The 24992-nt window shown below is 55.0% G+C and overlaps 11 protein-coding genes across 11 annotated transcripts; 4 read left to right on the forward strand and 7 right to left on the reverse strand.

Annotated features, from left to right (window-relative positions):
• Window positions 1-1072: 1072 nt before the first annotated feature.
• On the reverse strand, window positions 1073-3074 carry LY79DRAFT_558296 (acyl-CoA dehydrogenase domain-containing protein). Its single transcript, XM_060558169.1, has 3 exons — window positions 2555-3074; window positions 1616-2476; window positions 1073-1559 (listed from the first exon to the last, which is right to left on the reverse strand). The coding sequence occupies exons 1-3, from the start codon at window positions 2665-2667 to the stop codon at window positions 1193-1195; spliced, it is 1341 nt and encodes a 446-aa protein (XP_060412556.1). The 5' UTR covers window positions 2668-3074; the 3' UTR covers window positions 1073-1192.
• A 310-nt stretch (window positions 3075-3384) lies between these two features.
• On the forward strand, window positions 3385-4225 carry LY79DRAFT_558299 (ribosomal protein S12). The gene is made up of 2 exons (XM_060558170.1): window positions 3385-3588; window positions 3658-4225. Exons 1-2 carry the CDS (start codon window positions 3433-3435, stop codon window positions 4027-4029), a joined length of 528 nt encoding a protein of 175 aa, XP_060412557.1. The 5' UTR covers window positions 3385-3432; the 3' UTR covers window positions 4030-4225.
• On the reverse strand, window positions 4226-6203 carry LY79DRAFT_558302 (glycolipid 2-alpha-mannosyltransferase). Its single transcript, XM_060558171.1, has 4 exons — window positions 5926-6203; window positions 4892-5770; window positions 4554-4842; window positions 4226-4500 (listed from the first exon to the last, which is right to left on the reverse strand). The coding sequence occupies exons 1-4, from the start codon at window positions 5974-5976 to the stop codon at window positions 4433-4435; spliced, it is 1287 nt and encodes a 428-aa protein (XP_060412558.1). The 5' UTR covers window positions 5977-6203; the 3' UTR covers window positions 4226-4432.
• Window positions 6204-6463: 260 nt separating this feature from the next.
• On the reverse strand, window positions 6464-7109 carry LY79DRAFT_558303 (uncharacterized protein). Its single transcript, XM_060558172.1, has 2 exons — window positions 6872-7109; window positions 6464-6815 (listed from the first exon to the last, which is right to left on the reverse strand). The coding sequence occupies exons 1-2, from the start codon at window positions 6887-6889 to the stop codon at window positions 6636-6638; spliced, it is 198 nt and encodes a 65-aa protein (XP_060412559.1). The 5' UTR covers window positions 6890-7109; the 3' UTR covers window positions 6464-6635.
• Window positions 7110-9061: 1952 nt separating this feature from the next.
• Window positions 9062-11669, forward strand: LY79DRAFT_670938 (topoisomerase II-associated protein PAT1; the record flags this gene model as incomplete). The annotated part of the gene is made up of 2 exons (XM_060563843.1): window positions 9062-11328; window positions 11381-11669. 2 exons carry the CDS (start codon window positions 9062-9064, stop codon window positions 11667-11669), a joined length of 2556 nt encoding a protein of 851 aa, XP_060412560.1.
• Window positions 11670-12103: 434 nt separating this feature from the next.
• On the reverse strand, window positions 12104-13363 carry LY79DRAFT_591395 (DNA-directed RNA polymerase III complex subunit Rpc37; the record flags this gene model as incomplete). Its single annotated transcript, XM_060561277.1, has 2 exons — window positions 12104-12822; window positions 12883-13363. 2 exons carry the CDS (start codon window positions 13361-13363, stop codon window positions 12104-12106), a joined length of 1200 nt encoding a protein of 399 aa, XP_060412561.1.
• A 1033-nt stretch (window positions 13364-14396) lies between these two features.
• LY79DRAFT_704673 (uncharacterized protein) lies at window positions 14397-15680 on the forward strand (the record flags this gene model as incomplete). The annotated part of the gene is made up of 2 exons (XM_060564987.1): window positions 14397-15174; window positions 15388-15680. Exons 1-2 carry the CDS (start codon window positions 14466-14468, stop codon window positions 15678-15680), a joined length of 1002 nt encoding a protein of 333 aa, XP_060412562.1. The 5' UTR covers window positions 14397-14465.
• Window positions 15681-16587: 907 nt separating this feature from the next.
• On the reverse strand, window positions 16588-17419 carry LY79DRAFT_518687 (HORMA domain-containing protein; the record flags this gene model as incomplete). Its single annotated transcript, XM_060555056.1, has 2 exons — window positions 16588-16788; window positions 16847-17419. 2 exons carry the CDS (start codon window positions 17417-17419, stop codon window positions 16588-16590), a joined length of 774 nt encoding a protein of 257 aa, XP_060412563.1.
• Window positions 17420-17734: 315 nt separating this feature from the next.
• LY79DRAFT_558315 (PI31 proteasome regulator) lies at window positions 17735-19249 on the forward strand. The gene is made up of 2 exons (XM_060558173.1): window positions 17735-18133; window positions 18188-19249. Exons 1-2 carry the CDS (start codon window positions 17950-17952, stop codon window positions 19126-19128), a joined length of 1125 nt encoding a protein of 374 aa, XP_060412564.1. The 5' UTR covers window positions 17735-17949; the 3' UTR covers window positions 19129-19249.
• Window positions 19250-22038, reverse strand: LY79DRAFT_650801 (family 2 glycosyl hydrolase; the record flags this gene model as incomplete). The annotated part of the gene is made up of 3 exons (XM_060562546.1): window positions 19250-20388; window positions 20449-21848; window positions 21908-22038. The coding sequence occupies 3 exons, from the start codon at window positions 22036-22038 to the stop codon at window positions 19313-19315; spliced, it is 2607 nt and encodes an 868-aa protein (XP_060412565.1). The 3' UTR covers window positions 19250-19312.
• Window positions 22039-22746: 708 nt separating this feature from the next.
• LY79DRAFT_518612 (prolyl oligopeptidase) lies at window positions 22747-24992 on the reverse strand (the record flags this gene model as incomplete). The annotated part of the gene is made up of 3 exons (XM_060555046.1): window positions 22747-23406; window positions 23478-24425; window positions 24501-24992. The coding sequence occupies 3 exons, from the start codon at window positions 24990-24992 to the stop codon at window positions 22747-22749; spliced, it is 2100 nt and encodes a 699-aa protein (XP_060412566.1).

Consider the following 24992-nt stretch of genomic DNA (forward strand, 5'->3'; position numbering starts at 1 on the left):
GGACGGACGGACGGACGGACAAGCCACCATACATAATTGGTGGGTGTAAATAAGTGGTGATGCCGACACTTGCAGTCATTTGTCCCTTTATTCTGTTGGGTGGTTTCTATGAAACGCCACTCTGACAAACATGCCCTTTACAGCCGAGCCAGTGGATATTCAGGTGAACTTGCTTACAGGTACGCGCAAAGAATGTTGTTGGGAGTAGGGATGTCGCGTGTCCTAGGTAGACAAAGAAGACAGCAATCCAAATCTTCCCATGGTGTACACAACTGTGTTAAACCAAGCCAGCCTGAGATCCTGCCCTGACGACAGGTATCATGGACAGCATCACATCCTTTAGCTCCAATATTTGGTCCATGTCTTTAATACATAACATCCGAAGCCTGTGAACTGCAGTTAACGTGCTTTTGCGGTGGGCGCAAAGTCATGTCGGAGTAGATATCAATTGGGATAGAACGTACTAGAGGACTATCCTTGATTGCAAGCCATCATATCATCCTCTTCTGACTAAGTCCCCTCGCATCTTGCTCAGTTGTTCCATGCATGGAATGCGTGCAAAAGCAATGGATGGCACACAGCCCGGTTCATCTGAGAGAAATCTGAAAATCTAGAACTTTGATCATTTGCCTGGCTAAGCCGCTGAATCCTCTATTCTATGTGGCTCTGCCGTTCGATTATATGCTTTCGGACTAACTTTGCGCGCGACTCAGACTTGAAGCCCTAGTAAATGCTTGTATACTCTTGACGATTCTCATCTTTCCTACCGACAATAAAGGAAGTGTACCACTGCACTAATATATACCATACTCCCCACATAAATATGACACCCACTCCAGCCTGGGCGTGTAACCGACTGCATGATATATTCAGCTGTAGGCCATATTTGGAGGTGAACAACAAGAAGTTACGATATCGTGGAAGACACATTACGTTGGTAGCATTGGCCTAGGGTCTGGAAGAAGATTTCTTCTTGCTGGATGACACTGAAGAACGGCCAGATCCAGAGTCAATTTACCAAAAACAATGTGCAGAGAAGTCATCTTTGGAGGCAAGACGCCCGACACCTGATCGTGTCGCTTTTATTGAACGCCGTCTAATAACTACACGATTACCGTCCAGTTTCGCCATTACACTCCCTCTTTCACATTCTTTGACTTGTTCGAAGCACTCCCAGAAAGGAGAACACCACTTATTCGGTGTAGTCCTTCTGCAGCAGCTTGGCAATGGTGTTGAGCTGGATGTTGCTGGTGCCCTCATAGATTGCACCGATCTTGCTGTCGCGCCAGAACTTCTCGGCCGGGCCATCGCGGACGAAGCCCATGCCGCCCATCCACTCGATGGCGAGGCCGCTCACGCGACCAGCGACCTGGCTGGCGTACAGTTTGGCCATGGCGGCATCCATGACGAAGTTATCGCCGGCCTCCTTCTTGCGCGCCGCATTGTAAACGAGCGCACGCGCAGCGGCGATCTCCGTGTACGACTGCGCGATCTGGTGCTGCATGCCCTGAAACTCGCCAACGAGCTGGCCGAACTGCTTGCGGTCGTTCCAGACGTACCTGGTAGCTGTTAGTATGAGGAGCCCAGAGTGAGTAGCAATAGGGGGCAAGCCTACTTGACGGCGTTCTCCCATGAGCCCAGGGCAAGGCCAGTCATCTGAGCAGCAATACCAATACGGCCCTCGTTTAGGAGACCGATGGCGTACTTGTAGCCCGAACCCTCCTCTCCGAGAAGGTTGTCCCTAGGGATCTCGACGTCGTCAAAGTTGATGACGCATGTGCTGCTGGCCTTGATGCCAAGCTTCTTCTCCTTTTTGGCGATGGAGAAGCCCTTGGTGTTCTTCTCGACGATGAAGGCGGTGATGCCCTTGTACCCCTTGGCGGGGTCAAGGTTCGCGAAAACGATGAAGAAGTCGGCCTCCTTGGAGTTGGTGATCCACATTTTGGAGCCGTTGATTTTGTAACCGTTCTCTGTCTTGGTCGCCTTGGTAGCCAAGGCGAAGGCGTCGGAGCCGCTGACTGGCTCGCTCAGACAGAAGCTACCAACGGTGTTGGTAGCGAGCTTGGGCAAGAAGCGCTGCTTCAGCTGGGAGCTGCCCCATTTGATGATGGCGGTGTTGACAAGGGTGTTGTGGACATCGACGAGGACGCTGACACTGGGATCGACGCGGGCGAGCTCCTCAATGCCAATAATGGCGCTCGTGAAGTTCATGCCGGCGCCGCCGTACTCCTCGGGGATCTCGACACCCATGAGCCCCTGCTCAAAGAGCTGCTCAACGATCGTCGGGTCCATGTCCTCTGCCTCATCCATCTCACGAACCTTGGGCGCGATCACGTCGTTGGCGAACTTGTTCACAGTCTCCTGCATGGCGGCCTCGACCTCGGAAAGATGGGTGATGGGCGTGGGGGGGATGTCGGTGATGTCAAGGTGGTCGGCATTGCGGCGGCGCTGGGTGGTCGAGAGAGGTCTGGCGGTTCTGTAGGGCACAAATTAGGATTGCAAAGATTCATAGATGTCGACCCTTGGGAGGGAATAGGACGGGTTGGCAGCTTACTGCTGGAGTGGCAAGAAGGTTCTGGTCGGCGTGCATGTCCTCGCTCTAGCGAGAGCAGCAACACCACGGCTTCCTCTCATGGCGGGGCGAATAGCCCGAGCAAAAGACGACATGGTGCAATACGTCAAGTGTGTATAACCTCGAGGTCACTCGAACGATTCGGAAACAGCAAGGAAGGAAAGCAGCAAAAGACGCCGGAGGTGGGTGGTTGCAGATCGTCGGAAGTGCTCAAGTACTTATGGACTCAGTCTGTCTGGTCGACCGTGCGATGCCAACAAGTAGGTAACGCCCGGACGGATTTGGTCAATTGGCGATGGACGGCTTCGATAGTAAGATTGTTTCCAGGGAGGGTCTCGGAAGAAAACAGGAAAGTAGTCAGAGATGTGGTGCACCCTAGACCGTGAACCTCAAAGCCCGTTCGAAGCCACAGTACCTGGCGGCTGGCGAACAGACAGCGCCCGCTTCAGCCGAGGATATCCATCCCGCAGTAGGGGGGCAACCGCCCCCAGCCCGCCCCCAGCTTTGCTATCCCCCCGTAGGTATCTGGGGGGAAGCCCGGCGGCGTAGCACCAAGGGTGAACCAGGGTCTCGGTCGCTTACGTCAGGATCCTCCCGAAAGGGAGGCATGTGATACCAACTGACAGACCAAAAAGGCCGATTCCATCGGTTCAAGGGGCGGTGCCAAGGTGGCCCGAGTGAGTGGGCCCGGGGACGGAGGACCGGTGCCTGAGGTCCGCAACTCGAAGGAAAAGGAAGCATCACGTGCATCAGCCTTAGCTAAGCAATCCAAAAAATAATCCACCAGGTGGTGAAGGTAGTCACATTGCGACGAGAGCTCTAGAGGCTGTGACGAAAGCAATTGGAAGCCGTTGCCCGACATGGCCAGCACGTTGTTCAGATCACTCTTTGCTCCGGCGATGAGGCCAGCGACGTTTCCGCGCGCTGCATCCCTCCTCACGCCAACCGTGGCCCCCTTGATCCGCCCCTTTTCATCTACTCCCATTCAGAATGCCACTATCATGCAGGTCCTGAGAGTTCGTCTCCCTCCTTCTCAGCCCGTTAACCCCCATACTTGAAGCATATACTGAGAGTCACAATCACAGGGATGTCATAAGAAGGGCAAGCGCGCTCGTCACGCTGTCTCCCCCGCCCTGTCCGAGATCCAGGCTCCCGCCCTCAAGGGCGTCTGCCTTAAGGTTGGTATCATCCGCCCAAAGAAGCCCAACTCCGGCCAGCGCAAGACCGCTCGTGTGCGCCTCTCCAACGGCCGTCACGTCACTGCCTATATTCCCGGCGAAGGCCACAATATCCAGCAGCACAGCGTTGTCCTCGTTCGTGGCGGTCGCAGTCAGGATTGTCCCGGTGTACGATACCACCTCGTCCGTGGCGCTCTCGATCTCGGCGGTGTGGCGAACCGTGCCAGTTCTCGCTCAAAGTACGGCACGATGAAGCCCAAGAAGGCCACAGTGAGCTAAAGAAACGGGGTTTTCAACGCGACAGAGGAAGATACAAGTGGGAGAGTGGGATGTCAAAAAGAGTTAAGGGAGTACGGTTGAAGCTGCGCCCCTACAAATGTCCGATTGGAACGGGGCACTTCTACCAAGTGTAAAGTCGTGTACTATTATCGCATTACAGATTATCACAATATCAAGAGCCACTGAAAGCCGGATAAACTCCAGACAGCACTCTCCATTTGCTAATATCTACAGAGCAAAAAAAGTGTCCAGAACCATTGACGCCGCCCCACGTTTAGTACCCGATCTGCCCAATTCCCTTCATTGGTGCAGGCCAACTTGATTGACGGCCAAAACCAAGGCCCCTTTTGAAACTTGTTGATACATACTACATACGCTCACTGTACCGTACCGCTGTATGAGCTTAATCCTGCTGGTTCTCGTAGCCCTCAGGCTTTTCCATACCGTTGACCTCAAAGAAGCGGCTCGTGCCTGATTGTGTTAGTTTTCCGTCCCAGGGCCTCGTTTTCAGGGGCTAAGCTTACAAGAGTAGCCCTTCCAGTCAAAGTTGTCCTTGGGGTTGCAGTGGCAACGTCTGTCAAGACGGACCTTCTCGCCAGTGGGACAGTGAGTGAAGGGAACATGGTAATAAGCGATGTCGTTAAAGAAGTGGATCTGGTCTTTGGGCAACATGAGACTGGCGGCGATCGAGTGGACGGGAGCGTCACCCCATCGTTCGTAGAAGAAACCGCCGTCCTGGTCAAGGGATTCGAAGTAGTCGATGTACGCCTGGGATCGGAGCCAGTTGAGGTCACCAACTTCGAAGTTGGACCACTATGAAGGTCAGCGTGTGGCTTACATGATATGGTGCAAGCTAACTTACGAAATGGCAGTGGTTATAGGTGTCGCCTCCATCATCACTCAGGAAGCCCATGGAGTTGCCCTGGGCAATGTGCTCAGGGTGGTTCTTGATGAACTTCTTGGTGCTGTCCCAAAGAGTAGGGATGGTCTCGACGTACTCGTACAAGCTCAGGACGAAGCTGTACTTCTTGTTATTCTCCTTCATGAAGCGGAAGGGATCGTAGTGAATATCGCAGAAGAGCTCGATAGAGGGCTCGACACGCCAGTAGTAGTCATAGTTCATCATGAGGGGCTGTCGGAAGAAAAAGCCAGATTCAAAGCGACACATGTGGCGGTAGCTCACAGAGTCGCCGTAGATGATCTTGCGCTGGGCCATGTCCTCGCGGACCTTGCGAGCCTTCTCCTGGTCGATCCACTCGGGGAAGGACCAGTGCTCCTTGGGGATTTCACCGTAATGAGTCTTACCGGAGACGAGAGAGGTGGTGACTTTCTTGAATGTGGCATCGAACGGCTTGTCGTTGAGGAAGACCCAGTCGTAGTTGTAGCGGCGGTTGAAACGGTCCTCGACCTGACGGATGGAGCGGGCAATATCCCAGATGTCGGAGTTTCGGGCGAGGGTGACGAAAGTGGCATTTATGCGTGGGCCGGGTGCGATACCGGATAATTCGTCCCAGCCAGGCTCGTTCGGAGTCATGGCCATGGGCCATTCCTTTGGATCGTATGTCTCGCCAACCTTGGGCCGGTTCGCATCGGATTGAGCAGGCTGTTTGGGTTTTTCTACAGGATTTTGGCCACTCTGCTGCTGACCGTTGGCGGGAGCGCCTGGCTTGCTGAAAGTGCCATCCTGAAGTCTTGCGCCCTCGTAGCTGGAGTGGGAGATGAAGTAGAAGACGGCGAGGCCCTGCGCGAGAACAGGTCTAAGTAAGCATATGATTGAAAGACACAACTAAGCAGTGCAAAGAACGAATGCCATGGGGTTACGAAGAAACGGCGTCGTTCAGGTTCCCGATCTAGCTGCAATGGCACAGGTTTTGACGGCCGAGGGATTCCACTTACGAAGAAGGCGAATAGAATGTATCGAACGTATCGTGCAGATCCCGTCGCCATCTTGACCAATATAATCAGGCCCGATGGAAGCCTGAGTCGGAGAATGGAAGGAAGAGAAAGGGATCGAAGTTAGAAGTGGGAAAATATCTTGCTCTTCCCCCAGGATGAACAAGGGCGAGGAGGACGAGAAGGAAAAAGATGAGAGGGACGCAGGAGTTAATACAAAAAGATGGCTTCAAGGGATACATGTCAAGAGGAGCTGGAGGAGCAGCTGGGGCGCTAGCGACAACTGGTTCCGGGGGACCTGGCGGGCTTTCACAGGGGTACGAATGCAGCGTACGCGGTGCACTGAAAAGCCGCATGTAAGGTAGCCAGGTATTTGGGTGCCACCCACCTACACTGCTTGGTGAGGTACCTGAGGTAGGATAAAGGGGGTGGGGTGGACAGCTGGCCTGAACCCAGAAGCTTGGCAACTCAAAAAAGGCGACAGGTACCTTTACTCGGTGATTTCTATCTGGAGAGTACTTTCATCCAGATAGTTGCTGATGTCCGCAAATCGCTGCTCGGGTTACATGAATCTATGGATTGAGTTTGAACTCATGCCTGCTCGAATAGAGGACTTTCAGTATTACCTACTTGGAGACCCGGAGCTGGGCATAAGTCATGTCGATCCCTAGGTAGGTATTTACAGCAAAAAGACACACCCAAGAAACAGTCCGCTAACGGGCACCAGTTGATAACTCAGTTAGGTACCTAAGGTAAGTACCATCCTCCACGTACCTCCTGCTGCTGTCATATGTGGCTGCCGCGTATCCGTTCCCAACTCTCGGGCAGGCGGTCCCTAATTCCCCATTCTTGAACAGGGAGAGGACAGGGAGCGTGGCCACTGTGAAAATCCGCTAGCATTGCGTACCATCAGCCTCAGCCCTGAGGCCAACCCAAACAGGAGACTCACTGTTCTTGGTTTCAGCATAATTCAGCCCCTTGTGCATTCTTTATGACATATACACGTGCAGGTACACCCAGTCGGTAGCCCCTGACAGATCTAGCGGCCTCGTGTAGATTGGCCGGATAGGTACTTTGCGATGCGTTTGTCTGTAAAGCATAGGTACCGGGGGCTAAGAAGCGCCGGTCCTTTCGACTGGCAGTTGCGTCTTGGCATTCGTCTTGCGGCGAGCCGACGGGACACCTTTCGACAATGTCAGATTAGCCTTTTTTTTCCCTTTTACATTACGGAGTACATTGCTATCTATGCACCTCAGTAGGTTCGTGCAATTCACGTGCCTCTTGCTTCCCGCTCGTATCCCGACCGAGCCACGCAGCTGGTCACCGTGGCACTTGACCGAAAGGCTCGTGCTGGGAACTTTGTCCGGCACTAGGAGCACTCCAAAAAGCGATCCACGGCTCTTCGTGGGCTACCTGTTTTCGTAGTGCTTCTGAGCACCGAGAAACGGGATGTTCATCCCGTCCACCACCTTCTATTTTGCCTATCGCTTGCGATCAGCGTTGGCCAGGGAACAAATTTCTCGCCGAAATGGCGAGCGTCAAGGGTACTTTCCATACCCTTAGTCATTCGACCAAATGATCAAGCATTCCACTTCCATCACACCCTCCGAATGGATGCCCGGACTGGGCTTGAAGTAAACCCAAGTTGAGATAGGTGTCGTCTTTCTCAGAGCTTCCTCTAGCCATTTCCACTAGGATCAATACCATGATAACGCTGGTGAGCTCAGAGACGATTCGACGACATCCAAACAAAGTAACAGGTATCATCACGTTGTGGATAAACACGACGCTTGACTCATGGTGTGATATGGATACTACGTCAAGCTCAATTTCATATCTCACTCTGCAGCACAACCATCGCCTGAAATATCAGCTGACTCACTGCACCCCGAGTAGCGAGGATGCGAGAAGAGAGTCGCAAATGCAAGGAATACGTATAATCCATCATTCGGATTTTACCTGTACATGGCAGTTCAATTGCACGTGTCGGTTTGCAGTTGTTACCGCTAAAAAGATGTGCTGCCGCTGAAAAGATTGGTTCCCATCCAACCGGTGAACATAACCGAGCCATAGGGACGTAAATGTAATTGAAGAGTTTGGCGATGTAATGCAGACCTTGATTGAAGTTTGCCAATCATTGCACATATTCATTTGACAGGTGCCATGCTCTGCAAAACGGAAAACAACTTGACAGGCCGCGTGAAAACGAAAATCACTTAATCGAGGAGCACTCACTGCTACTGCGTATGTTTTGATAGCAGTGGAAAACCTTTGGTCGGGACCCCTCCATCCACATGCGGACAAAATAGCTACGCAGTACTAATCCGTACAGGCCACGGTGACGGGAGGGGCTATCCATGGCAGTCGGCGAGTGACTAATAGATCACGTGATCAATGTGCTGGTAGACGGGTCGCCTAAGCTCCCCATTGGTCCGGAGATAGCCAGGTAGTGGGGTCCTCTGGCCTCTCGAGCCTCAATTCCTCCACGGATGCGAATGGTGCATCACCACTTTGGACATTGCATCCCAAGCCCAAGCAACGCGACTCTTCTGTTTCCCTTCACAGCACCACACTGCACCTGGCGCATTGTGTTCGATCTTGGTCTTTGGTGGATCTGTTTCCTCTGGATGTCCATATACCAAGCAGATCGGCTATAATACCCTGTTTATGCCTAGTCGCTTTACTCCCACTTTTGGAATTTGTCTTTGACGACATCATGATAGTTTTGGGAGCTGTTCTGCTTAAAGCCACAGACATCTCATTCTCTTAGTGGTAAGTCGCATCATCTTCACAGTCACATCACTGCCTGCGTGAGGGTTTTGAGAGCAGCCTGTCATACTTTATGTCTCTAACCATCTCCTGTCTGTTCGCGGCGTGCAGAGGTGGGAGCAAGTGGGTGGCTTCCCCACTACGTATCACTTTCACCTGGCTGGAGGTGTCTAAAGGGGTCTCTTCCTTCTTCTTAACTGAAATCAGGCTGCTCTCGTCGCCTTCTTGCTGGTCGTCCTTTCCTCATTTCGCCTTAGCTACATTGCCATCTAATGCCTCGGTCTACGTCAGATGCTCAACTTCAAATACTGACCGATACCTAGTACACAGCTATCTTTCTTCTGGACAATTTCGAAATCGAACCCCGAAAATGTCCTTCTTCGGTTTCGACCCGTCGCTTCCGAGCCACAATACGGCGGCGCCGGGCTTTTCTCAAGCCCACGATCCTTTCGCTGGCCTCTCCCGCGGCAACACCGAGGATGACGATGCTGTCGAGTTCGACGACACCTATGATGGCTTAGGCGATCAGCTCGAAGAGAGCGGTGATGCTTTCAACGACGACACATTCGGGGGTGGTGGCAACGAAGCCATCTCTTCCGCGCCCGTCGGCAAGGACTTTGACTTCTTTGGCCAAACGGCCAAAGTGTCGGATGCCATCGAAGAAGAGCAGGTCCGCTACAGTCGCCAGGTTCCAATGGCGAAGCCTGTTCCCGCTCCTGCGCCGACCCCGCAGCAACAGCACTACCAGCAACAGACTCAGCCTCCGCCCAACTACTACCATCAAAGCCAGCAGGCTTCCAGGCCTGTCCGCACCGGCTATGAGAAGTACAAAGAGGCAGAGCCTATCCCTGATCTTCACGTAGATGCGTCACTTTGGGGCATGCCTTCGAAGAAGCCCCCCGTTCCGGAGCCTTCGCCGCAGCCGCAAGCCGCCTCTGCCAGCCGTAAGGTGATGAGTCTGGAGGAAGTGGAAAAGGCAATGCGAGAGCAGGCCACTAAGCGAACAGCCCAACCTGCTCTTTCCGAATCTGCGCCGAGCGTTCAAGGTTATCCGGCTGATTATGGATATGGTCGACCTGAGTCTGTTCAACAACAATCTTTCCAGGGTCTTGAGCATCATCAGCAGCGCGCTGGCCAGCCTCCTCAGCACACCAGTCATGGCCAGCCTGTTACCATCCTTCAGCGACCCCAGTCTATCACCTCCAAGCCTACGCCGCCCATTCAGGGCACTCCCAGTCCCCTTGCTCAACCTCCTTATTCTCAAGCACCGCCTACGCAGCCGACTCAGATATTGCAAAACCCCAATAGGCTTTCAGGCGATGCCGCTCGGATCGCAGGACATGGCCAACCTCCTCACGGTCATCACCAGACCCATCGATCTCAAGGTTCCATGGGCCGTGTTCCCCCTGTCGCCCAGCAGCAACAGCAACAGCAGCATCTTGCCCACCTTTCCGAGGACGAGAAGGCCGCATACCTCGACCAAGAAACCAAACGTGCTAAGCGTAATCATAAGATTTGGGTGTTGTCCAAGGACAACGGTCTCATGACGCCTCAGGATAAGAACTTTGTGACTCGTATCCAACTGCAGCAGCTTGTTTCGGCCACCGGCAATCCGATTGATCAGACCAATGACGATTCTCTGACGGAAGACTTTTACTATCAGGTTTTGAGCCAGATCCGCGGTGGTCAGCGCCAGAATCCGAACCAGCCCCTGAACAACTTTGCTCAGACCTACCTGTTCCAGACTGGAAGCCGCCAAGGCAACATGAGAAGACAGGGACGAGCCGCCGAAAACCATGTCCAGCGGATGGAACAGCAAGTTCAGCGTGCCGTTGAGGCTGCCAAGAACAAGCCCAAGAACCCTCAGCTGGTCATCGCGGGCAGTCTTGGAAAAATTTCTTTCAGCAACGCCAAGACACCGAAGCCACTCCTCAACATCAAGAGAACCGACAGCAGTACAGATGCTAACCGCCCTGGTAATGGCAAGCGGCATGGAGATTCGAACGGCCTGGACCGCAAAGCTATTCTGCGGAACATTGAGAAGGTCTACAATACCATTATGAAGATGGAAGACCACGCTCGCTTCATTCCTCCACCGCCCGCTAATGGCAACGATGAGGAGTTTCATGCGAAGCACCAGGCGTGGTTGGAGACGGCCCAGGCATACAACGCTCAGCTCTGGAACGATCTCAAGGTTCATGAGCCCATTGGGGCCACTACCATTCACCCATTCATCGCGTTCCTTTCTTTCCCCAAGGGCAAGAAGGCCATCCCTCGTGTCTTCCGACACATCAGCTTCGAGCAGCGCACCACCATCTTGACCATGATCATCATTCATCTGGATCAGCTTGATGTAGTCTACGGTGCTCAGGCTACCGACGGTGAGGTCAGCCTCAACGCTGCTATGCGGGAGAGTATTGAACTCTTCTCTGTCGCTGTCATGCCGAGCCTGTTCGCTTATTTTAACGAGACTGAGCTTGACATTGTGACTGGTGTTCTTGGTCTTATTAGCACCAAGCTGAACATCGACCTTATTGCCAAAACTCGCGTAGGTTGCTCGATGTTGACTCTGATCCTCAGCAGAGCCGAGTTATTGAAGCAAGGTGGTGGAGGCACTCCTCAGTTGTGGGCTGAATGGTAAGCATTACATGGCCCAATTCTCTAATGGCACGCACTGACATCATTGTAGGGAGCAAACCTTCGACCTGTTCTTCAACAAGCTCGAGCCTACTCTTCACCACATCTTCCCTGGCAGCGTCAACACAGGTGAAGACGTTGTCGTCTGGCAGCTCCTTGCAGCTGTTGGCGTCAGCGCCAACCCCGAACAGCAACAGCGCTTGGTTCTTGCTGTCAAGGACCGCGTGCTTGACACAGTCGCTCATGCCAAGACGCTTCCGGGCGCTATGGCAACCACCCGACTGGCCACTGTCAACCTCTTTATGCACTCCATTGGCTTGGATGTTGAATTGCTTCAGTAAGGGGATATTCGTTGCGCCAACCGTGGCTACGGACGCATTACGAGTGGAAGTATGCGTCCGAGACTTGGGGATAAAACGAGTTGGTCGTTTTCGCATGGCCCGTGATTTTTGAGGGCATGGAAGTCGCTACAAAGCTGTAGTATTGGGGCTGCAGCATTTATGGAAGCTTCAACATGCGGAAGTGTGGCTTATTCCAAGGCAATATGCACAGAACATATCTTGTGTACATTGAACACACGGCTTTTTTGAGATGATGTCGCCATGATAATATCGGTGGTGCATTGCGACCAGGCTTGCTAGTTAGAGCAAAAGAAAATATGCATTTTGACTTTGAAAAAGCCGGAGCCGTCCATCTCCCTGAAGGAACCCGTTTGTCTACCATGCCGCAACGCCCAAGCTATGCAAATCAAATCCTGTTGTCGGGACACTATCCGTCATGTCAGGTCCATGCTAGAAGACGCTTGCGCGGGCGCCGCTCTTGCCTTGCCTCCCCGTCGCGACGCCACTGCACCTCGAGCCTTAGGCTTCGCCCTCCGCGCCTCTTCCTCGGCGGCCGCCGCGGCAGCAGCCTCGGCTTCCAATTCTGCCTTGGACAGCGGCTTCGGCTTCTTGATGCCGCTGACAGCCTCCAACAGCTCGTCGTCGCCCCACTTGGTCTCCAGCCGCGGAACCTGCTCCGCCAAGTCCATCACAGACTTTGACTCAAACGCCTCAGCACCCTCAAGCGCAGCTTTCTTCTTCTTCTCCTCGTCCTCCTCGTCGGCCGGCAGCTGCTGCGGCTTGCCCGCGTCGCCCGGAGCGCGCATGATGAGACTCTCCTGGTAGATCTCCCAGGCGGCCTCGTCGTTCTCGTCCGTGTACTTGAGCTTGCGCCAGTTCTCCATCTGCACCGCGCGGAGGCGGTCGGCCATGGTCTCGCTCTTTGCGGTGGCGCCGTCGGGCGTCGTCTTGATGGTCATATGGATCGCGCGCGCCGCCGCGGAGCCCTGAGCCGCTCCGCCGCCTGCGCCTCCCGGGCCGGCACCTGCTGCTGCCGCGGATTCCTTGGCCGCGGCGGCAGAGGCGTTGCGTTCTTGTTGGGCCACGGCGTCAACATGGTGAAGCTGGGGACGGAGGTGGACGAGGTTTGTAACCGGCGTGAGGTGGAGGTCCTCTGAGATGTTGTGTTAGCAGGCTGGAAAGATAGTTAAAGGAAAGGCGAACTGAAGCTTACTGCCTTGGAAGACGCCAATCATGTACTGGACCTCCTTATGGTCAGGACACTGACCGCCGAGGGTCTGCGTCCGCAGCACCTTGTCCTGGCGCACGGCTTCCGGCCATTCTAGGTACATCTCGTCCTCCAAGTCGATTTCTCCGCGCCTCTTGGGCCGGGGCGGGGGCGCTCCAACGCCGAAGCCGCCGGACAGGCCGTGAGTGCCACCGTTCTTGGCCTCGAGGCTGGCCTTGAGCTGGCGGCCCCACTTCATGCCCTTCTCGCGGTCGTAGGACTGAGTGTAGTCGAGGGGCACATCGACCTCAACCATGCCGGAGCGGGCCTTGAGGCGCATCTCGGTCGGGGTGGGCTGGCGCGGGTCGGTGCGGTTAGGCTGCTGGAGAACCCAGAGCTTGCGGCCCTGCGGCAGGGACGGATTGAAGAACACGTCGTAGGAGGCGATGACGGGATCCGGGTCGAAGGGCTCGTCAGGGGGGTCCATTGTCGCTGTCGGGGCTGGCATTGTGCGTGGGGCGTGTGCGGATTAGTTCGTCTTTTCTGAGAAGATGCGGTGACTCCTCGAGATTGGGACGTAACTTTAATGTAGGTTATGTCTGGGAAATTTTTGGATGCGCTCGGTGAGCCTACCCCACGGTGGGAAGAACGGCGGGGGCTTATCGATAAGAATGATGGAGCTCCTGCCGGGGCTGGTGGGGGACGACCTCAATGCTTCATCCTCCCAGCCTCTTTTCCTTGGTGAACGCCTCCATCTCATTATCATTAGTCCACTCACTACATCTTGAACCCCAGCATCAGTACGCCCATCTTTTTCTAGTATCGTGCAGTAGAATTAATCGGGTTAATGCAAAAATCTTGGATCTGTAGATAGGTCTCTATTCAGATAATTTCCCTTTGTTTTCCTACGGGGTCTGGAAACCAACAACCCCTGGTTTCCATATCATTTACTGATAAAATTTGCCTAATAATCAAAAGAGAATCGCTGCGCATACTCTGTTTCGTATTAACAGTAGTCTCGTGGACATTCGGAAGGATTCAACCAGCCTAGCATGTGACACAATACTGGGCGAGCGCCTCATTCTCAAGTCGAATCCGTGGAAACCCGAAGTTCTGCATCTATCACGATGGCTAGGGATATCTTGACCAGCTAGCATACCCTTTGAGCTTTCTTGCTGCAAGCGTATACATGGCTGATGCTTCAAGCTATTTTGGCCACCTTGCTGTGGCGAACAGGTTGTGTCGAAGCCAATAGCACATCGTTCCTTTGGCACTGTTGCAGCTCCTGCGTGCTAGGAGCTCACAGACCGAATCTAAAATTGCACTTAACAACGCATATCATGTACCAGCATTGATTGCGAATGGTTCGCGACCCTTGACAACTGGCAGCGTCGTGCGTCTACCTTAGCTTCATCGGGCTAACGATGATAGTCCTGATGCGATGCACTAGCAACCACGCGGAGGCCTACATGTTGATACAGCTTTTTAGTCTCCGGTGATGCTTATTAACAACGGAATCCCCTTCAGTCATGTTCAAAAATTACTTTTCAGAGTGAGAAACATGTTCTTGCAGGTCCTTGTAGCTCCAGATGACTGCCGATGTTCCGAACTCGCTCAACTGGGTCTCCTTCGTCACGGGGATCCTCTCCTTCGGCCTAACAATCCTCAACTTGATCGCACTATACGGCAACTTCGTCGCCACCATCCGAGCTGCTCCTAGTGAGATTCGAGATGCATTGGGGAACCTCCGACACCAGCTGTGTGAGGAACGAGAGGCCCTGCGATACCAGACAAAGGAGATACGCTCAAATGGCAGATTACGCCAGGGTATTGCGATCGTCAACGACAGGTTAGCCAGCCATGAAGCTCATAAGACGCTTATGCATGCCGAGAAGACTTTGCCGCTTCATTACATGACTCTGCGGGATCTCTGGTGCAGTTTCAAAGACATCGAGAGGCCGTTTCTCGTCGCGAGCGGGTTCCGCGCCGAGGCTATTCTTAACGGCGCAACCTGGTCTGAGGGGGACCTTGATGAGAAGGTCCGTCCTGACTTCGAGAAGCACGGCGAAGCGGAAAGTTTTGCGGACTGGAGCGCGCTTTATAAGTGTGACTTTATGCACAGGTTCATTTGGTGGCAGGTCAAGGATGATGTGAAGAAGTTGTCGGATGAGGTTGGACGGATCATGGCGCGGCGGACGGAGAGAGAGGTTACTTCCACCCGTATGATGGTCAAGCAACTTTTCAATGGCGATCTGCCTCCGCAGATTATCGAAGCGCATCCGCGCCGCCCTCCAGGAGGTAACAGTGGAGGGGGAGCAACCAAAATTCGAACGAACAGGAGTTCGGGGCCTGTGAGACGGAGCTCAGTGCAGGTGAGAAGAAGCCCGGCCCCGTCCAGGAGAAGCTCCGCTTCTATCCCAAGACGGCAGGGCGATAGGCACGCAGCGCAAGACGATGAGAGCTCCTCTTCCGGTCAGAGTAGCGACAGTAGCAGTCAGACACCACGCGAAGGCGTGGACGTGCCCAGACGGGAAGACGGCAGCCCCGCGGCTAGTGAAAGTCAACACGACGCTCCAAAGAGCGATGCTGCCACCGTCGGCAAGCGCCAGCAACGTCCACAACCCCAGCAGCGTGATTCCAAGACCAGGTGGGAACAGTTCCGGAGCAGACCTACGAAGCAGTACGACATCATAGAGTATTTCGAAGGCCAGGGACGAGATCACTCAAGAATTATCGAAGTGATCCCTGAGAGTGAGATTGACTACTTCTCTCAACGTTTCAGGCAAAGGCGCGAGAAGAAGTGATACGGTGGTTTATGTTGGGAAGCATTTGCAACTGGTCGTGTTCTGCTAGGCGTATTTTCTGACACAACATTTACTCATACGCAATGTTTTTGCATTTAAAGAGCTCGTATGGATGCTATGAAGACGGAAGCATATTTTCGGACGTTGTAAAATGAGTCTAGATTTCGTCCATTAATAATTTACTTGATTTCTTTCTTTCTTTTTCTGGGATGATACAAAGTCTTCCTATAGTGATATAACAGAAATCTGGGTCATTCACGCCTCATTATGCAGGATGGATCGTAGGAGCCGATGCTCGTACATATGGCCTCATGCGGTTGCATCAAGTAATGCTGCCAACAGCACTTGTTTGGATCCAAAGCCATCTGTCCCATGCCTCCCTGTCGCTTAGCCTCGTCTTCATCTCCTTGACTGCACCTTGTTCAACCTCTGTTATCTCGATAACATTTTATCCAAAGGCCCTATTGTCTCCTTTGGCGGATTGATGGAACGGGGTATAGTGCAACTTGCAAGCAGCGATCACCATATCAGCCACCAACCTGAACATGAGGTACTTCGAGCTACGAGCCCAGCTGGTAGGTCACATATTCAAGTCCGCAAAAATAGGCTCTGGTCCTCTCCAGATGTGGGATCTTGCCATGTCGGACAATTATAGCTATGCTTCGAAGAATGAGTATCATAGTATGGTAAAGGCTAGAGTTCACCACTAGGTCACTCACAAGTCCTTTGGTTTCATCTTCCATATCGTTTGATCTCAAAGGATCAATAAAGGCCACCAGCCAGGTCAAGATCATGGATAGTAACTGACGCCTATTTAGGCCTCTTGGTGATCGACCCTCTTGTTGCCTGTGGGCCGGGCAAGTAAGAATAGGTATGAAGACGGTTGGTTACAGGCTCAGTATGTGCTTCATGAGAAATAGGAGTCTTGTGTGGAAGCAGGAGAGAACTGCGGTTTGCCTTCCTCAACCCAGCATTCGAAAAAGAGAGGGCCAGCCTCTACGGAGCGCAGCGGCGTGGTAGAGGCACCGCCTATGGCTATGCCCGGCACTGGATTCGTCCTCGAAGCAGGTTGAAGGTATGGCTCAGAAGGAATCCAAGGCTGCGGGTGCTACATCATAGGTCAGAAATCGGTCGAACCTGTATTTGGCAAGGGGCGTAATGCATACCCCTATTGGTGCTGGAGCCTCGTCCCTAAGCTCAACGGCCATTGTGAAAGTGCATCCCTCTGGCAGAGAACCCTTCATCTCTGCCGCATACGCAAGACGTCTCAGAGCACCACGATACGCCTCGTTAACGTCAATCCAGTTGACAGATCCGTCATCGTCATCGACTTCCCTTCGCTGGAACCTGTGTCCCGCGCCAATCTTCTCTTTGCCCTTACCCATAGCCCAGACAGGAAAATTGGCGACGTCAAAGACCCATCTTTCAATGACGGCCATGGTATTAGGGGCGTGAATGACGATGCAGACTTTAGATACGGTGCCAAGCGCAAGCTGGTCCTGGATGGCAGCAAGAGCCGAGTTGATCCATTCGCAGAGAGCCGGGTGGCGGGACTGGGGGACCGGAAGGTTATGGGCTTTGGTCATTAAAAAGGTCTGCTTCGGGTACAAACGTCTGTGATACAGTATCGTGTGAGTCGTAATAGTAAGAAAGGATGTGAATGATGTCAGGATTGTGTTCGCCTGCGGGCGTGGAACGGATACCGGGGGGGCAGGAACTGCGTCTGAACTGGACGACATGGTGCGCGAAGGGCCACGCCAGACAAGATGAAAAACACTTCTCGAACGGCAGCAGATAGTTTGTTTCGGTATACTCTGTCACCCAAGCGAAGCAAGCCGTAAGCGATGGTACTCGGAGTGATACTGGCCACGAGGATTGTTGAAGCACCGAAACCGCGACGACGCGTTTGACAGCTTTACGCCATATCACATGCTAAAGCACGTGACCCTTTTGTCAGGGAGTTCAACGCGCAAAGCGTGGGGCTACTCCACATATAGGGCTGAAGGCAGCCAGTCAGTGACGCCACCATGCGAACTGCTCGCAGCTCTGCACCAGAGCTTAGCTTCTTTCCCCGATTTTCTACTTCGGGTTCTACCACCTTCACGTCGTCGAGCCCAACAATAGAGAGTGAAACCCAAAAGCTCCAAGCCCCAACCACCATCTACTTAGGTACCGCGCTCCCTCGCCGGCATAAGTTTCCCAGATTTCAACCTTACAACTACACATCCAAGGAGCCTGCATCCTTTCCCCTCATCGCTCGATCTTCACAATGGCGAATCCACTTACCCCGCAGTCCATACTGCAACTAATGGCAGACGCTCTGCCAACGCACCCCAAAGGCGACACCACCTCCGACATCAGTAGCGGATACGAGCTGCCCGCCCTCCTAGCCCATGCGTGCATGGTATCTCTCAAATTCCGCCTCCTCGGCTTTGACGAGGAGAAGAGGATAGGTATGTCGAGCCCACTCTTGGTGAACCACCCAGCTAACACGCACCTCGCCATAGAGGAAGAAATCCAAAGCGTCGCCCCGCGACTGCCCGTATCGTGGAATGCCGGCTACGGCTCTCTCCGCTTTGTGTACGCCCACAAGCAGTCCTCCATGACCTTCATCATCCGGGTCAGCAAGGTCGGCGGCAAAGTCGAGATCAGCGGTCTAGCCGTCGGTCACGACGTCATCCACAGATTCGAAATCAGTACAAAGGATTTTGTCAACAGCGCTAAGCTTCCCCTGCGCATCACACTCACCGAGGATGGTACCGAGGACAGGAGCGACCTTGTCCAGAAACTCAAGGATGCCTTTGTATCCGAGTCCACCATCACCACGCTTATTGACCAGTTCAAAACGAACATTATTCAGAAACTTATTCCAAAACTGCAAGCTGAAGGCTATGAAGAGTCCCCCGACGACCGGGACGCCGCGGAAGGCGCACAGCGCGAAGGCCGTGCTCAAGCTGGTCGGCCCGGACGGCCAATGCCCGGCGACCTCCCTGATCCAGCTCGACCGTATCACATCAACGACCCTCTTGCTCAGCCTCCCAGGAGACCCATTCCCGTTGGAGATTTCCCTCCGCCCGATTTCGAGGACGAATATGAAGTCAACAGGCCGCCTAGACCTTTGGGTGTCCCGGGTCGATCTCCCTACAACATTGGTCATGATGACCTGAACCCGCCTGGTCTAGGACCCCACGACCCCCTTAGGCCTCATTTCATCGGTGGCGGTGGTCTGCCTCGTCCTGGGGGTGGAGGCGGGATGCATCCAACTTTCGATGACCCCCTGTTCGGCGGCCAAGGCGGGCAGGGTGGTGGCGGGTATGATCCGCAAGCTCCACCGGGAGCTAGGTGGGATCCAATCGGCCCAGGTGGCTTGCCCCGACATGGTGGTGGGCGAGGAAACCCTTTTGGAGGACCGGGGGGCTTCGGTGGCTTTGGTGGTGATATTATTTGATTATTTGAGATGGCAATCACCATGACGCTAGGTTTACGAGAGAATGACAAGGAAGGAAAACCGTCCCCATAGCTGTAGTATTACGCCTTAATGAGAAATGAGCCCAGTATGAATCAAAACTCTCCTTTTCGACTGGTCCTTAGTACATCGACGACAAACCGTGACAGCTACACGTGAACAAGCTCTAGCTAGACAGCCTTAGCGACGCATCCGGTGCCCCAAGATATGTCCACCTCAACTCCTCAACCGCAATGCCCTCTACCCGAACCACCTTCTCCCCGCCCGGTACGATATCGAACCCGTTGTCACTCAGCTTCATGCCCCGCTCCTCTTGAATGATAAAACCTTTGACCGGCTTCTCGGCAGAGATAAGCAGCACCCCTTTATCAGCCGACGTCCTAATCCCGCGGTCGGAAAACTCGAGATACTTCAACGGCTGCGGCCACGCCGTGTCCTCCGCCACAAGCTTCCCGTCTACGACAAGCGTCGCGTGAATCACGAACGGGTCATCCGCCTCCTGCTGAAACGGCACACGTGCGTCTCCAAATTCCTCCTTCGCGGTGCTGACGGCCTGCTTTTCCACGACGTTTGTCGTCGCGTTCCCCTGCGCCACAACCTTCTTCACAAGCCGCGGCCTCATCTCCCTCCCCGTCTCTATAGAGATGAACCGCACCGTCAGGTCCCCCGCGACGGCGTCCGCCCGCCCGCTCGCGACCCATACCTCGAACTCGGTGCCCCTGGCTCCCAGGGTCGGGTCTGCGTGGCACTTTGTCCACTCGTCCACTCGCCTCCGCACGCCGACATCCAGCGCCCGCAGCGCCCTAGCGATCGCGTAGAACGCGGGCTTCGGCACGAGCCAGTAGTCCACAACGGCCCAGCTCACTGTCGGCCAGCAGTCATTGAGCTGCCACACCAGCGCGCCACCGCAGCCCCTCGCGCCGCCGGTGCTCCAGTCCCGGCGCCAGGCCTTGTACGCGAAGGACATGGCCTCGGCCTGCATCAGCTGGGTAAGGTGGGTGAAGCGGGGTAGGTCGTATGCCACAGAAAAATTCTCAGCGATGTAGGTCATCATGCGGCGTTCGTGGTCGTAGGCCTTATTGCGGAAGTCAAGGGCCATGGAGCCTGGGCGGCGCTGAGAGGGAGCGGTAAGCATGGTAGCGATGGTGGAGAGGTGAGGGTAGCCCTCCATGCCGAACTCGGAGACGAAGCGGCCGGTCAGGAGGTGGGCGTCTTGGTATTTATTCATGGCGCCATGCCAGACTGGGTTGGGGGTGTCAATTTGATGTTGAGCCAGGGCTAAAATGGGAGGGGGACTCTCACTGTTCCATTGGTGAAGATCGCCAACTGTTGGGTCTGCAGTAGGCTTTCCATCGCCCCAAGGACTACTCGGATGGTAGGTCGTAAGCGGGCTCTCCTCCCCCACGATCTTGGGTAGAAGATACTCGTAAAGATACCTCGCCGGGAAACTCGTCTTGAGCCAAGACTCAGGGTCCTTGTCCTCGTCAAAGCGGTACTCGAGCCGGTATCTCTCCTGAACCTGGTAGTCCTCGTTATTCCCCGCCCAGATGACGATGCTCGGATGCCCCCTCAAGCGCCTCAGATTCTGTCTCGCCTCCTCCTCGACGCTCTTCAGGAACGAGGGGTAGGTCGGGTAGCTCCCGCACGCGAAGCAAAAGTCATGCCACACCATCACGCCAAGCTCGTCGCACGCTTCCATCAGCGCGTCCGCCTCGTACACCCCGCCGCCCCAGACACGGAGCATGTTCTGGTTCGAGGCGGCCATGAGTTCCGCCCACGCGCGGTAGCGTTCGGGGCCGACGGCGGCGTGGAAGCTGTCGGCGGGGATCCAGCAAGAGCCGCCGGCGAAGACGTCGCGGTTGTTGATGCGGAAATAGAAAGACTTCTCGAGGGCATCGGGCTCTTGGATCAGTTCCGCGCGGCGGAAGCCCGTCTTCTTGGTTTGGGCGGCGAGCGGGATGCCGGAGACATGGTTGATGGTGGCCGTGACGGTGTAGAGGGTTTGGGGGCCGGTGTTTATGGGGTACCAGAGTCGGGGGTCTTCAAGGTAAAAGTCCGTCTGTGCTGTCCCGTCTTCACCCACGGCGAACTCCTTTTCGAGGACGATCTCGTTTTGTAGGCTGAACCTTACGGATACCTTGCTGACGCCGGGACCCTCGATTTTAACAATGATTTTCCCAGACACCGACTTCAGATCCGGACTGACTTCGCCCTTGACCCAGACGTCGTCCAGACGAGCAAGGTACCGCTCCAGGAACACCGGCTTCCACAACCCGGCGGTGACCAGGATCGGGCCCCAGTCCCAGCCCCAATGATACTGTGCCTTCCGCACAGGGATCCGGCTCTGCTCCGTCTGCCGCGCGATGAACCTATGCTCGTGAGCGTGCTCCTGGACAAGCTGCCTGCCGCGGAGCAGCGCCGAGTCGAACACGACCTCCAGTACGTTGTCGGCGCCGCCCCGTCTCAGTTGCCGCGAGACCTCAACGCGGTGCGAGAGGAACATGTTGTCCGACCTGAGGATAACTGCCCCGTTCAGAGTGACGGTCGCAAAGGTGTCCAGGCCTTCAAAAACGAGATCCGTCACTCTGCCGAGGGCGTCCGATGGGTCCGCCGGCGTCGTGAAGGACGTGCGGTAGACCCAGGTCTTTTCCGCAACCCACTGGACGGCGAGCTCGTTCATGTCCAGGAACGGATCTGGTATCCTTTGCGGCGTCAGCCATCTCGGGTGCCAAGGGTTCAGGTAGACGTAAAGGAAGCTCACTTATTGTTCGCAAGGAGGTCTACATGGACTTGGCTCGGGACCTTGGGGACGGGAAGCCATGGGTGCTCTGAGGCGTCATCTTGCTGTTTGAAAGACCAGCCGCTACTGAGCTCATGTCGGAGGAGAGCCATCGCGGTTACTGCTCAAGATGTCCCGATCGCAAAAGAGAACTACTTCGCGTGGGGGTTGTTTCGAGCTCGCGCGAGTTGGTATCCTTGCAAATGATGGCATGTGGACACTTGATCTAGATATACGTGCAATCCAAGAAACAAAACGGAAAACACAATGATACCCCTTTTCTCACTTGAAGCCATGCGCTCGAATAAAGGGCGGTGGTCTGGCCTCTTCCCCCGGATACCCCCGCATTTTGAGAAGCTCCCTAGCGAAGACACCCCGGAATAAATGGCACGGCACGGCATTGCATGTGCTTTGCGGAGCAGCAACATTGCTCGGTTGGATTAGCCAGGTCGTCAAATCAGCGGGCGCTTGCGTGTCCCGGTTTTGGCCAAAGGAATAGATAGAGCACTGGGCTAAAACGGGGGTATGAAGTTCCAGAGACGGGAGCATCCCCTGTGGAGGATTGGCGCAGGGGGGTTTGATGCGGGGTTTCGGGGTTTTGTGGTCCCGGACCACAAACCGTTTACGCACATGAGCTACAGAGAAGAGCTCACAGAGAGGGGGGTGGTAGATAGACTTGCACAAATCCGGGCAGGCTTTTGTATTCATATCGCGGTTTGTGGTTGCGCAGCGAGTTGCCAAGACCCAAAAGACACGGCCGGTATAAGAAAAGGTGTTTTCGAGAGGAACACAAGGTCATCAGTATATACCAAGACAAATGTTCAGGCCCCCTTTACCGCCTGTGTCTCTCCAGCGTGTCTTTCCATCCAGTCAAACACCGTCTTATGCCAGACGATTGAGTTCTCCGGGTTCAGCACCCAATGGCACTCATCGCTGAATATCAAGAATCGGCTTTTTACTCCCTGGGACTGCAGCGTATTGTAGGCGGCAATCCCCTCCGTGATGGGGCATCTATAGTCCTTCTCGCTGTGGATCACCAGCGTCGGCGGCGCGTGCCTCCAGTTCCGTAGGAGCTCCGGCCGGGCCGGGTTCCACCGCTCCAGCTCTTCGGCATTCTTCCAGATCAGCGGCGGGCCGCCAAAGCTGGGCCCGCTTTCGATGAAGTCGCTCTGGATCATAAAGGCAGGGAGGTTGAAGATGCCGTCGTGCCAGATGGCGCAGGCGAAGCGTCGAATCAGGTCGTGGCCCATCATCCACGAAACCATGAACCCTCCGTACGAGGCGCCGGCAACGATGGCGCGGGCCTGGTCGAGATACGGAACTTTCTCGAGGTGGTCCATTAGCGCGACGAGGTCCTGGTACGGCGCGCCGCCCCAAGACCGGTAGATGCGGGCGGTGAACTCGGTGCCGTAGCCCGTGCTGCCGGCGATGTTGGGAGCAATGAGCACGTAGCCCTGCTGAGCCCAGAGTGCCATGTTCCACTGCGGAGTCATTGCATGTCAGTCAAATAGGCGTACCGTGACGGAAAGACCGGTCAGTTTTGAGAGCTCACCCTTGTCGACCAGGAATCCAACCAAGATGACACCGGTCCACCGTGGGGCAACAAAACCCAGGGGTACTTCTTGGTCTCGTCAAAGTTGGTCGGCTTAATGATGAAGGAATGTACGACTGTGTCGTTTTCGCCCTCGTACCAAAACTCCGAAACCATACGATGAGACAGGCCGTACTTGGCGCCGTGCTTAGTGGCTGACGACACGACCCTGGGCGCCGTTTTCATGGAGACGTCGACGATCTGCCACAGGCTGCTATCGACCATGCTGTTGCTCGTCACGAGAATCCTGTCGTGGCTGGCCTCTGTCAGGGGGTAAAAGGCCGTAACTACACCGGTCTGCACCAGCGGCGTCGCCTTTGCGTGGTGCCGGAGCTCGAGGTGCGACAACTTGACACGCCCGCAGTCCTCGGTCAGCAGAAGTATGGCGTCGGAGTCGCCCGCGAACTCGAAGCGCTGCGGGGGCAGAAGCGGCTCTCTGCCAAAGACCATCTTGTGCACGTCGTACGCGCCAAAGGACGTGGTGTGCCCGATGTACAGCCTGGCGTCCGAGAAGTCGCTGGTCAAGGATTGCAGGAAGGCAATCTTGGAGCCGTCAGGGGAGCACCGCACGTGGTTGTAGAAGGCGCTGGTCTCGGAGATGCCCATAACCATCGGCCGTGGCCTGACAGCAGCAGCGGCGGTGAAGGAGTGGAGGGGTACATAGTAGACGTGTGAGATGCCCGCCTGCTCGGGCAAGAGCCCAGGGTCCTCGGCGATGAAGGCGATGCCCTTTTCGCTGACGTCGAAATTGGAGTATGCGTCGACCTCGCCGTACATGCCGAAAGGGGCCTCGAGGCGGGTGTCCCGGAGGACGTTTTGCAGCTCCCCGGCGACCCCCCACTTGCCGTGAGCGTTGACGAGGGTCGAGTACCAGAGGGCATACTTGCGCGACTTGTAAAGCGTGTTCCACTTCAACGAAGACGAACATGTCAGTTGGGTGTGCGTTTTGATTTCTAGGCAACGAACGGGCCGAGTCCAACTTACAAAGCGTACGTGGTAATCGTCATAGATGCGGCCGGTGGTCGACTTCTCCTCGGCCTCGTCATTGAACAGAGAGCCGTCGGAGCCGACGAGACCCGTGACGACGAAGGCAACACTGCCGTCGCGGAGGGCCTTGAGCTTGAGGTTGCTGATGGGCGCATCATACTCGGCGGCGACGTAGTGGTCCACGGCGAGGTTGGCGGCGTCGGCGATACAGATCTGGGTGGTGCCCATATCGCCTGACTTCAGGTAGACAACGTCGGTCGCGGTGCCGGGGACCCATAGCGCGTCGTGGACCTTGTCGTCATCGGTGAGCTGCTCGGAGGCGCCGGTCTCGACGTCCATGACGCGGACCTCCTTGAGCGTCTTCTTGTCGTCGAAACTGTGACTAGACTGGGTGTAGAGTATGAGAGTGCCGTCTGGGCTCGGGACGGCGGCGCCGCGGCGGGGCGCGCTGAGGAGCACCTCCGGGGTGAATTCCTTGGCGACGCGCAT

Source organism: Colletotrichum navitas, assembly GCF_030913465.1.
Source record: "Colletotrichum navitas strain CBS 125086 chromosome Unknown LY79scaffold_43, whole genome shotgun sequence".
NCBI lineage: Eukaryota > Fungi > Ascomycota > Sordariomycetes > Glomerellales > Glomerellaceae > Colletotrichum > Colletotrichum navitas.

What these genes read in the sequence shown, in the direction of transcription:
- LY79DRAFT_558296 (XM_060558169.1), bottom strand. Translation starts at nt 2,667, where the DNA reads ATGTCGTCTTTTGCTCGGGCTATTCGCCCCGCCATGAGAGGAAGCCGT. An exon ending in ACCTTCTTGCCACTCCAGCA is followed by an intron (nt 2,477 to 2,554) that starts GTAAGCTGCCAA and finishes TGTGCCCTACAG; the next exon opens with AACCGCCAGACCTCTCTCGA. An exon ending in TCATGGGAGAACGCCGTCAA is followed by an intron (nt 1,560 to 1,615) that starts GTAGGCTTGCCC and finishes AACAGCTACCAG; the next exon opens with GTACGTCTGGAACGACCGCA.
- LY79DRAFT_558299 (XM_060558170.1), top strand. Translation starts at nt 3,433, where the DNA reads ATGGCCAGCACGTTGTTCAGATCACTCTTTGCTCCGGCGATGAGGCCA. An exon ending in CTATCATGCAGGTCCTGAGA is followed by an intron (nt 3,589 to 3,657) that starts GTTCGTCTCCCT and finishes TCACAATCACAG; the next exon opens with GGATGTCATAAGAAGGGCAA.
- LY79DRAFT_558302 (XM_060558171.1), bottom strand. Translation starts at nt 5,976, where the DNA reads ATGGCGACGGGATCTGCACGATACGTTCGATACATTCTATTCGCCTTC. An exon ending in ACATTCTATTCGCCTTCTTC is followed by an intron (nt 5,771 to 5,925) that starts GTAAGTGGAATC and finishes GTTCTCGCGCAG; the next exon opens with GGCCTCGCCGTCTTCTACTT. An exon ending in CCTATAACCACTGCCATTTC is followed by an intron (nt 4,843 to 4,891) that starts GTAAGTTAGCTT and finishes TGACCTTCATAG; the next exon opens with TGGTCCAACTTCGAAGTTGG.
- LY79DRAFT_558315 (XM_060558173.1), top strand. Translation starts at nt 17,950, where the DNA reads ATGGCGAATCCACTTACCCCGCAGTCCATACTGCAACTAATGGCAGAC. An exon ending in TGACGAGGAGAAGAGGATAG is followed by an intron (nt 18,134 to 18,187) that starts GTATGTCGAGCC and finishes ACCTCGCCATAG; the next exon opens with AGGAAGAAATCCAAAGCGTC.